This window comes from Uloborus diversus, unplaced genomic scaffold (assembly GCF_026930045.1).
Source record: "Uloborus diversus isolate 005 unplaced genomic scaffold, Udiv.v.3.1 scaffold_766, whole genome shotgun sequence".
Lineage (NCBI taxonomy): Eukaryota > Metazoa > Arthropoda > Arachnida > Araneae > Uloboridae > Uloborus > Uloborus diversus.
The window spans coordinates 62,566-74,467 of NW_026558974.1; the positions used below are offsets into that span (position 1 = coordinate 62,566).

Here is an 11,902-nt window from a genome sequence, read left to right on the forward strand (position 1 = left end):
CAAGACTTCCAACTTAAATTTCTGTAAAAGTTCCTCAGTTGCATTATCTGCCTGTGGTCTAGCATTATCGTGCAACAGGCTGACAATATGTAAAAGTTTACTGAAACCAAAAATTTAAACAATAACAAAATATAGGTTTTACATTTAAAAGACATACATATCACTTCATACAGAGATAAGAAAATTTTTCTAACCTGTGCACCATAATGGCTATCTACTGTCTTCAATAATTTCTCTGAAACTGCCTTGAAAGTATTTGCTTTTTCAAGATCGGACTGAATTAGAAATTTTTCATGCAACCTAAACACATAAAAATATGAAATGTTAAGAATAAAACTAGAATTTTGAACACAAAATAAATGAAACAGATAAGCTATTTTTAAACAGATGAAACAAATATTATAGGAATTAGCTAAACCAATGGTGCACAATCTATTTTTACTCAAGGTCCACCACATTGTAAGATGTATCTCGTGTGCCAGAACACAAACAGAATAGGAATATAATTAAATTTTTTCCTATAAAACGGGAGAAAACACGTAAAATGAAAAAAAATTATAAATCAAATTGTTATCATTACAAATACTTACTTTATCATTACGAAGTTTCCATATATTTTTTAGAAACTAATTTATGACTATTTGGAACAATCATTCTTAATACTAAATACAAGGGATTCTCCCCCTAAAAAAGGTGAAAACTATCTCTTAAAACACCCCCCCCCCAAAAAAAAATTTCAATGCTGCAGTCTGTGCCATGCCCCCCCCCCCCTTTATTTGGGCACCTCAACTAAAGATAAATGATCAGTTTCGGAAATTTCCAGAACAGTTTTTGGTTTGTAACATTCAATATAACAATGGGTCATATGGATCAGCTTTGCGGGCCACATATGGCCAGCAGGCTGTTGATTGAGCACCACCGAGTTAAATAAAACATTAGTACTGCAATAAGTATTGTTTATTATCAAAGCAATAAAGAAACATTTTCATTGATAACATTGATGGATTCAAGAAAATTTGCATTTTCCATAACTTCTTGAATAATAAGCAGGGGTGTGCACAGAAATTTTGGGACCCGTCACAACTTACTTTCTGCGCCCCTCTACATATTGTTTACCCCTATATTTCATGCCTAGTTTTAAAAATATTGGGCCCCCTTGAGCCAGGGGCAACAGGTGTCCCTTCTCCCCTCTCCCCCCTGTACACAGTCCTGATAAGAAATTATTAATTGAGTGATCAGAACACAGTGGCGCCGACTCCATGGGGCCTGAGGGGGCCCGAGCCCCCTCAAAAATATTTTTCAGGGGGCAGAGCCCCCCCAATAAATCAAGAAAAGTATTAGTTATATTATGTTTTCTAAACTCAAAAATTTATCTTTTATTTTCCTTGTTTGAAGATAGATTGCCTTGTAAAATACATTCAGTAATGAGTTAAAACAAATAATTCTTATGACAGTAAGCAGGTTAACTGAAAACGAGTAGTATGAATAATGATGGTGTTATGGTGCTGCAAGTACACTTAGAATTTGTCCCAGTATGCGAACTTACGCGTCAAATCTGTTGCCGGTGGGCAACGCTGCGGCGAGCTCATCTAAGTGTTGCTGATCTGGAAAAAATATATGAGGGTTTGATTTGTATATTAAATGGGAGGCGTGATAGTTTTGAATACTTTTGGGAATTGTGTTTAAAAGAAAAATCTTCACAAAATGATGATCCTTCGCTTCCTCGGAATCGACGTATACCAAAGTATTAAAACAACGAAGCCAGCTCACTGCACGCTTTCAAAATCCCAAAGGCACTTTACATTGAGGTTTGTGAAATGGTGCAATCTTGCATTATTGGACGGTTTACATCAACTGGACTCACACAGATCATTGCAGTTGAACAAGAATGCTTGCTTTTATTAAGCAGAGGTGAAACTAATTTTGAAAAATCAATTGAGTTTTCAAAAATAACCTAGACATTGAGAGACTGCGTTTACACTTGAATATGCTGGCCGGTATAACTAATGAAAAAACAACTGTACTTAAAAAAAACATGCGTAAATTAAATTACCTTTTTACGAAAATACTGTGCGTGTTTGTATTTATTTTTTCTTTTTTCAAAGCAAAAAAATATGTGTCAGGCTTGTCTAGTTTTTGGGGTTCTAATGTTGATTATATGACTTTAAAATGCTTAAAAAAAATTTTAAAACTCACTATTTTTCATCCCAAATTCAGAAAATCCCCCCCCCCCATTTTTTTAAAAGTCAGTCTCTGGGAGTACCTTTTCCGTTCAAGTCAAGTGTCCTTCCTACCTTATAATATCAATGCTTAGCTACGGCACTGCACGGCTCCCCATAAAATAGAGCAAAAAAATCTCCTACTAAGACAAGTGATATAATTTGAAAAGTTGAACCAGAAAATTTGAAAACCAATTTTTAGATTCTTTTACTTCGAAAACGCCGTATCACATACTGTTTATTTGTTAAAATTATACACACTAGAAAATATAACATTTTCAAGGTACAAAAATCTGACCTTTATTTGGGGTGGGGGACCTCGGAGGGATTACTTAACAGCCTAAGCCCCCGGTGATGTCCGGCCCCCCCAATAATTTTTGCAAGTCCGCGCCCCTGTCAGAACAACTGCTTTCTAAGAAAAGACTGTAAGATCAAGCCAAAACGTTTTATCGATAGTTACATGAAGTTTTAACATCTTCATTAGTAATTCAAGTATATCTATTTATCATAAGTATATTGTCAAATATATCTATCGTTCAGTAGTTCTCAAGAGTAACTCTGATTAGCAGACAGTCACGAGACCAGAAATTTTGTCTGCAATTTGCAGTCTGCCCTCAATTACAGAGGAATATTTTGAGAATTTTAAATTTCAAGCATATAGCAATTAACAAAAATTAAATATTAATTAAAGGTTTTCAAAAATAATTGTGCTATAAAAGACTTATCATTAGAGTATTATTAACTACATTTCATTTTCAAAGTAAAATAAAGATAATGTAAATTAGGAGTTTAAAACCTGAATGTGAGGATGAAAAAGAGGTTTCATAAAACAAATTCGTGTTTGACTAGATTATACAAAATTCTGTCAACACATTCAAAACAAAACATTTTTTATGCAATCAACTGTCCATTATTCAGAGTCAGCGCACTGTTTTTTCGGAAATAAGCACCGCACCCGGTGTAAGCCCCACATCCTAATATATTCAAAAAGAAAAAATTTTTTAATGTATGCAGCACACCTGGTGTAAGCGCCTCACCTTCTATAAGCGCACACCCACGATAAAACAACTTAAAAGCACCATCAGTAGTAAATGCTGGAAAATATCTAAATGCTGGAGTAGGCAATCACGTGAAACTCAAACTGAAATTCTACTTGAATAATCATTAAAACTTCTCAAAATAACATTGATAAATATTTATTCAACTAAAATCATAAAACACTTATAGAAACATAAAAACATGCAATCCCGGCATTTCGTTACAAATTGCACTTATGTGCTCTTACCAGCAAGTAGCATGAAAAGAAAATATTGAAAGAGAAGAATAATCACTTCATCGACGTTTTATACCTGGATCGCTACTGCGGCTGCACAGTTACATGCAAATCAAAATGTCTTTCTTCTTCAATTTAGAAGTGAATAAAACAGTTAACATTTTAATGTAGATGACAAACCAAAATTGGTTTAGAAAAATATTTACATGAAGGATAGGAGGCACATGACCAGGAATGATTCCATATTTCCAACAGTAAAGAAAGCTGAAAATTAAATGTAAACAAAAAAAATCTCATTGGTATTTTTAATTAACAATAAGAAATATTTTTAAAAATCCCTATTTTGTACTTTTTGCCTTCTGCATCCCTCATTTGGCCATCACTTTTGATGGTTAATTTATCCGATTTCCAGCGGCAAACGCATCTCTAGTCAGTGCCAAACTCTCTGGCAGCAAGACTACAGTAAAACCCTTCCTAACGGACACCCCTCAAGTGCGAACATCCCTCTTATACGAACATTTTTTAATTCCTCCGATTCCAATGCATATAACATTATGCGGACACCCCTCTATTGTGGACAAAAAAAATTTCCGCAATTAGTGTCCGCATTAGAGGGGATTTACTGTATTTCCAATTGCTTCTGCCTTGATTACCTTAAACTTAAAGGCTGCAGTGTAACTTCTCAATCGCTTAGGAGCCATTTCAAAAGCAACTCTGAAAGAATTCAATAAAAAAATATAAGCCAAGAATGCACAAACAACAGCAAAAAAGATGAAACGTGATGATGTGAGTGAATAATAAAATTAGAGCTAGGAGACAAGGTTCTACTTCGGTTGCTTGACCGAGCAACCCACTTTTGTGACGGGGCTGGTCAGGGCCGGATTTGGAAGTGTGGAGGCCACGGGGCAACGAAGGAGCGGAGCCCCTAATCAGGGTTTGAAAAGATCATCATATTTTCTAAAATATCCCATATCCGAATATTTTGATATACACGTATATATCCGATATTTTCGACGCGTGAAAGTTAGGATATTTTGTAAAAAATTTACTGCGGGGGACACTTTGTTGTGGAAGCCCCAGGGCAGTAGCCCCGCCTGCCCTCCCCTAAATTCGGCCTTGGGGGTGGTAAATTCCCTTTACAAAACTGGACATCCATCCCCTCCCTTGCTAGTACTTTTGCTGCCTCCTCTCCCTCATCCCTTCACTTGGACGCAAAAAGTCTTGCTCGGCCACGTGGCTCAGCGTTTCTCTCCTCAGTGAAACATGTGCAATTGCCGACTCCCCCCCCCCCCTTGCTTAACTTGTCGTCGAAGAATTTTGCAAAATAAAAGAATGTGGTGCCAAGATAGAGTAGGTAAAAGAGGTGGTGGGGTTTTATTTTATGTCAGAGACACTTTAATTTGCAATGAATTGGTAATTAATGATAAACCTAATGAGATTGATATGATTTGGCTGGAGTTGATTAGTAATAAGGGCAAAAAACTACGTTTGGGGAATATTTATAGGCCATCCAACTTAAGCCAGGGTCAAGACGAACAGATGTTTAGTATTATTAGTGACATTTCTAGCAAGGGGTCAGTCATCATAATGGGAGATTTTAATTTTCCAGGAATTGATTGGAATAATTTTTACCATAGTAATAGCAGAGAAGAGGATTTTTTGAAAGTAATTGGTGACTGTTTCTTAGATCAAATTGTAACTCAGGGTACTCGACAGGACGCGATTTTAGATCTAGTTTTCTGCGACATGGAAGGCTCTGTTCAGGGGTTATGTGTAGGGGAACACATTGGAGATAGTGACCACAACAGTATTAGGTTTGGGATTAAATTTGATATGCACAAAGTAGAGAATTTTAGGTTTGTGCCCAATTTCAGAAATACTGACTTTGTGGCACTTCGGCAGAGTTTGAAAGTAGTTTTTTCTTCTGGATTGGACAATAGCGATGTGAATCTTCAGTGGGCAGAGTTTAAGGAAAATCTAGCGAATATGGTTAGGGATCATGTTCCTTTTAGGAGAAAGGGTGTCAACACTAAAATTTGGCCAATGTGGTTCTCCAGGGAAACTAAAGACGCTCTAAATTACAAGCAAGCTGCTTTTCATAGGTTTAGAGAAACAGGTCACAGTGCAGATACGCTCCAATATTGTAAGGCAAGGCGTAAATTTAAGTATTTGGTACGGATTCAGAAAAGAGAGTTGGAGCAAAGACTGGCAGATAGCATAAACAGGAATCCCAAGAGGTTTTTTGCATACGCTAATTCGGGGAAAGTTCGAAATAGTCATATTGGGCCACTGGTTGATGAGCACGGAATTTTGATTCAGGACGATAGTGATATTGCTAATGTTCTTAATAACTTTTTTTCGAGTGTTTTTAACGATAACTGTATCTCAACAGTTGACACCAACAAGACACAAGCTATAGTACAGCTTGAGGACTTTGTATTTTCCAGGGATGACGTTTTACTTCATTTGAAAAAAATTAAAGAGACTAAGGCTCCGGGGCCAGATAATATTTATCCGAAAATTTTAGTTGAATGTGCAGAGGAATTAGCAGATATAATCGCAAACATTTTCAATGCTTCTTATAATTCGGGGACAGTGCCAGAGGACTGGAAGCTGGCTAACATTACACCGCTCTTCAAGAAAGGGTCTAAAGGGAGTGCGGGAAATTATAGACCTGTGAGTCTAACTTCGATGGTTTGCAAAATTTTTGAAACATTGATGAAAATTAAGATAGTAAATTTTCTAGAGACTAATAATCTATTGACTAGTTTTCAGTACGGTTTCAGGAAAGGTAAATCTTGTGCAACTAATTTATTACATTTCTATGACAAAGTTACCATGGCTTTGGACAATAAGAAGCCTGTAGATGTTGTTTACATTGATTTTCAAAAAGCTTTCGATAAGGTACCGCATGTTGCTCTACTTAGCAAATTAGCTGATATAGGAATCGGAGGGAAAACTTTCATTTGGGTAAAAAATTGGCTGAACGGAAGGAAACAAATAGTAGTTGTAAGGGGAAATTATTCTAATTGGAGTGAGGTCTTAAGCGGGATTCCTCAAGGATCAGTGTTAGGGCCTGTTTTGTTCATTGTCTTTATGAACGATATTCAAAAAAATATTTCTGGGAACATGAATTGTTTTGCTGATGATGTCAAAGTTATGGGGACTGTAGAAAATGAAGAACAAACAAATCAGCTGCAAGAGGATCTAGATCATATTACGGAGTGGGCTGATAAATGGGGTATGGCTGTTAATGTTGGGAAATGTCAAGTGCTACATTTAGGGCATGGAAATAAGTGTACAAGTTATTATTTGCAAGGTTCAGTCATTAGTCAGGCAGACAAAGTTACTGATCTGGGGGTCCTAATAAGTCAGGATTTAAAGTTTAGCCAACAGTGCAGCATTGCTAGCAACAAAGCCAATAAGATGCTTGGGTTTATCAATTGATCTATTTCAAATAAATCTAAAGAAGTTCTTCTGCCCTTATATAGAAGTTTGGTAAGACCCCATTTGGAGTATGCTGTTCAGTTTTGGTCTCCTTATCTTAAGAAAGACATTAATGTATTGGAAAGGGTTCAAAGGCGGGCTACAAGGCTAATAAGTGGACTTTCCCACTTAGATTATGATTCCAGGCTTAGAAGGCTAAAAATGTACAGTCTTGAGCAAAGAAGAGACCGAGGGGACATGATTCAGCTGTTTAAATTTATTAAAACGAAAGATGTTACGGGGCTAAAGTTTAGCACTGAAAACAGGACAAGGGGTCATTGTTTTAAGCTATTTAAATCTCAGGCTAACATGGATATTAGGAAAAATTATTATTTTAGCAGGGTAGTGGAACCTTGGAACAGCTTACCGGAAGAGGTGGTAATGAGCAAAGGAGTAGACAGTTTTAAGAGGGTCATTGATCTTCACTGGGGATTGTAAATTGACTAGGACCAGTCTAGCTGGGCCCAGAGCCTGTTGCTGATCGTCACTTTTGTATTTGTATTTGCATCTTTTAGCAGCATTTTCAACTTTTTTTTCCTTTAAAGAAAAATTATTTTTAAAACTTGAAACTAAAAAAAAAACACTGTATCTCCAGCACCCATTATATGCGCCGCACCGGCAATTTTTTTCCTGTATGCGCTGTGGCGCTTATTCCCGAAAATACGGTACACCAGATTTTTAACTAACTCCAAATGAATTTTGGTCACTGTACTGTAAAAACTAATTTTAAAAGAAAAACAGTAAAAAATTCTCTTTTTTTATTACATACCAAATCAACAATTTAAATGAACTGTTTATTTCAGAAACCAGTCGAACGACAAACTCTGAAATTTTGAAAAAACAGTTTTACCTCTGCATTAAAATTTTTCTATAAGGATTAGAATGTTTTGAACAGAAAGGGATACATATTTAGGTACATTTCTTTCAATAAATAATGTTGTAATCATCATTGAATAATTTAATATGGTGATATAGATGCTTTCTTAAAATTAGCAATTTTGTCGCTTGACTGGTTTTTGGAATAAATGATTACAAATGATTTTAAAGCAAAAAAAAAAAAAAAAAAAAAAGAGATCCAAAAAAAAAACTAAGGAGGAGGTTAAGATTGTAGCTAAAATCAGAAATGTAGAAGTTTACTTTTGTGTGGGTGTTTAAAACTATTCAATATCATGAGTATTTTCCTTCAGCTGGAATAAACTAAATGAAACTTTTACTTTAATAATCAAACACAACATAAATATTGAAAGTTTATCACATACCCTGAAACAATACGGTTTACTTTATGACTATCAACGTCTTGATAGGAGTGATACAGTAAGTTGGATAAAGTATAATCAAGACACAAATTAAAATTTTCTTCTGATTCCTATAAAAAAACAGAAAGGAGTTAATTTAACTCAAAAGTGATTTTCTTAAAATATCATGCAATTTTATCAAAATGACATAAACTATAATTTAATACATAAAATATGAAGAAGAAAGGTAAGAATGATATGCACTTTGATAAAATTTCACCTTTATAACTTTAATTTAATCACAAAACCATGGCAAAAAATACCGCATATACTTGTGTATAAATCAAGAAATTTATTACAAAAAATGATGTTTAAAGTTATGGGGTCATCTTAAACGCAAGGCAGAATTTCCAAAAATTTCCACAAACACTTTCTCGATTTTAGTCCCTCCCTTTAGTGGCGAATTCAGGATTTAGTTCTGGGGGTGGCTGAGATCATTAACAATGTATGTCTCCTTGAATCACCAAAAGTTCATTGATGTAAACAAAGTCGTTTGAAGAAAAAAATATTTTTCAGGAGGTGTGAATGGCTAATGAAATTTTCTGAGTCACCGTTGAAATTACCTAAAATTTGGTATTTAGTGATAAAATTTTAAAATTTAAATGTCAGTAAAAATAAATAAAATTAAATTAAATTTTAAAAAAATAAAATTTTTGGACATTATTTTTTAACAATTTGAAGGCAGAAATAACAATTCTTGTTGATTATAAAAAATATTGTCCGTGGCAAATGCAAGTACACTAAATGTAAGTAAGAAAACCAGAAAAATCATGAACTAATAGTTAAAAAAAGGAAAAAGAAGTTAAAATTCTGAGAATTGACACTAAGTGCATTAATTAAAGAGGTCTGAAATTTTTTTTTTTGTCTTTCTTCTTATAGAGTAAATAAATAAATTTTTTGAAAAGGCAGGGAAAAATTTCCGAAATTCAAAAGGAAATTTCTGAAAAGAAGTATCTGCATTACTACAGCAAATTCGTGTATAAACCCGAGGGAAAACGAATAAAATGATAAGGATAGAATAGATATAGGAAATTATATATTTTATTATTTTACATTAAGATCAGGGTTGGCCGGATTGGACCCAATTGGGTTGGACCCAATGGGTTTTTTTGAAAAAACCCATTAAAAAAAACCCATTATTTAGCCCACTTTTGGGTTTTTTAAAATTTTCTGAGAACTTTTTTTAAAAAAATAATTAATTTAAATACTTTTACAATTTAAACTTTTTTATTTCTTCTTCACAATAGGCAATGGACATAAAAAATGAATTTTGAACTTTAATAGTATTTCTTAACTTAAGGGCATTAAAAAATGCTTCAAAGATTTTAAATAAATATATTTAACTTTTTTCCTTCAACTGGTCAATAAGGAACTCAAATTATCTTGACTAAGTCCTGTCATGTCAGATTTTCTCAATATTTGCAGATTGTACAAAGGATACTACTTTAGCTAAAAGGCTCTCATGTGAATTATTTTCTGCAAACCAACATGTCACAAAACTCGAATAAACGAGGTATATTTTTTAGAAATTAACAGGTTTTACAAATGGTCGGACAGAAAACGGAATAGGATGTACAGTATTTTCATTATCTTACGAAAAAGTTTAATATTTCTTACTCTGTATACAGAAATAGAAAAACAGGCAACATAAAATTCAAAGAAATGTCTTGATTAAGCTGGAATTCAATAAAAAGGGATTTAAACTACTTGAGGTTTTACAGTAGTTTTGCTTAACAAAATGAAATACAATAAAGTAAAATACGAAAAAAAAAATGTTGAAATTAAAAACAAATAAACAATAGATTTTATCACTCAAGAAGTAACTTTGCCTTAACTGTTGGTAATCATGGAAACTAAAAAAATCTGAAACTTCACCATTCTTGGGTTTCGTCGTCTTTTATACCTTTCTTCAGAAAACGCTGAATTTTCCAGCTTTTTTTATCAAGACAATTTTTGTGCTTTGTCCATATACTTATGCTACAATATGCTATGAGTACCCCACCTTTCCCCTAAAAAAAGACAAAAAAACCCACATTTCTTTTAAAAAACCCAGCTTCAGTTGGGTTTTTTTGGGTTTTATTTAAAAAAACCCAAAAAACCCTGGGTCCATGGGCTTTTTTAAAAAAACGCGGGTTTTTGCCAACCCTGATTAAGATACATACACAGTAAAAAAAATTCTAATAGAAAAAAAAGTTCTAGTCTGGGGGCAGCTGCAGCCTCATAGTCACCCCCCTGGATTCGCCACTGCCTCCCTTTTAAGCAGAGGTTAAAAAAGTAAATACTTAAACATTCTGCTATGAATTTACTTGGCCCGATTGTGAAATAAAGAATAAATAATTACAGTAGATTGCCAATACGCCAAAAGTGCGGGGGTCACCGTATTCACGAATTTTCCTGATAATCGTGAATTATTGCTCATTTTTTAACAGCATAAAATTCTATTGATATAAAATCGAAATAAAAGCAAACAGTAAAAAAATCGTAGTGAAATGGAACCTTTTACAAAAATCGGGATCGCAAAAGTGAGCCCTTTCGATGCAAAAGAATGGGATGTTTTTCGACATAAAAATGTTCATTACATTTCATTTTTCTCCTTTTTATAACGTTTAAATTCAAAATTAGCGGCAAAACGCTTTTGTTTTTTTCAAAAGTAGGGATTCGACTTAAACGCGGGTTTTCGATTTTTTTCCTAAAAATAGGGGTTTGACTTATATGTGAGATTGCTGTATATGTTACGAGCATATACAGTAAGCAACAAAAAGGTAGACTTATGCAATGTTGAATGCAAAGTTAATAAATATTCTAAGTAAAATGCTGAAAGTTTTAGTTTCCAGTTCAAAGGAATAATGTTCATCAAGATTATTTTGTGGTTTCATTAATATTTTAATATAAACTTTCATTCATTTCTTAACCAAAAAAAATTCTCTTTTGTACTAAAATATATAGTTTCTAATGAAGTTATTTCAATACAACTTATAAACTGAAGCATTGGGAAGCCAATTCTATAAACAATAATTTAAATAATTTTCAACAAACAATTCATAATTTAAAAAAATGCAGTTGATTCATATTTTTTTCGCTTCTGTTTCTTGAAAAGAAGATCGAAATTTAAAGCACAATAAATCACAAAATTTAAATTATTGTTCTTTGAATACTTTATTCTTTTGCATTGCTTGCAGCAATAACTAAAAATGAAATAAAATACATTTTGTGAGTATGACATTTTGAGCATAACACAAAACTTTTAAAGCTAAGAAAAATTACCTCAAATTTTGTGACACTTTTTATCAATATTTTACAATCTGTTTCATACAACTGCACCTTAAAATTTTTCGAAGGATTCATTATATATGAACTAGGCACATAAATACATCATGTTATAAGAAATTTATTGAATTTTTTGACAGCCATCACATTTGTTGTATTGACCGCCAGAAAATCTGGAATATGAAAATGAATATGCAGATGCGCAGAGGAGAGAAAACGGGGAGGGGATAGGGAAGAAAAGTTAATGAGTTTTTACCATATTATTAAAGAAGATTATGATTGTGACACATCCAGAAAAAAATACTCTCAAAAATTTTAAGAAAAAAGCCCCTTGAAATGAGCTTTATGAACCTTTTTTTTAA

The 11,902-nt window shown here is 33.5% G+C and overlaps 1 protein-coding gene across 1 annotated transcript in view; it reads right to left on the reverse strand.

The window, feature by feature from the left end:
- LOC129233875 (gamma-tubulin complex component 5-like) overlaps positions 1–11,675 on the reverse strand; it is a 67,624-nt gene extending 55,949 nt beyond the window's left edge. Inside the window, exons 1-3 of the mRNA XM_054867805.1 lie at positions 11,538–11,675; positions 8,238–8,344; positions 195–300 (exon numbers count right to left, since the gene is read on the reverse strand). Of these exons, the coding sequence (XP_054723780.1) occupies positions 195–300; positions 8,238–8,344; positions 11,538–11,618 (294 nt within the window). The 5' untranslated portion in view covers positions 11,619–11,675. The remainder of the gene's footprint in view (positions 1–194; positions 301–8,237; positions 8,345–11,537) is intronic.
- Between the last annotated feature and the right edge of the window lie 227 nt (positions 11,676–11,902).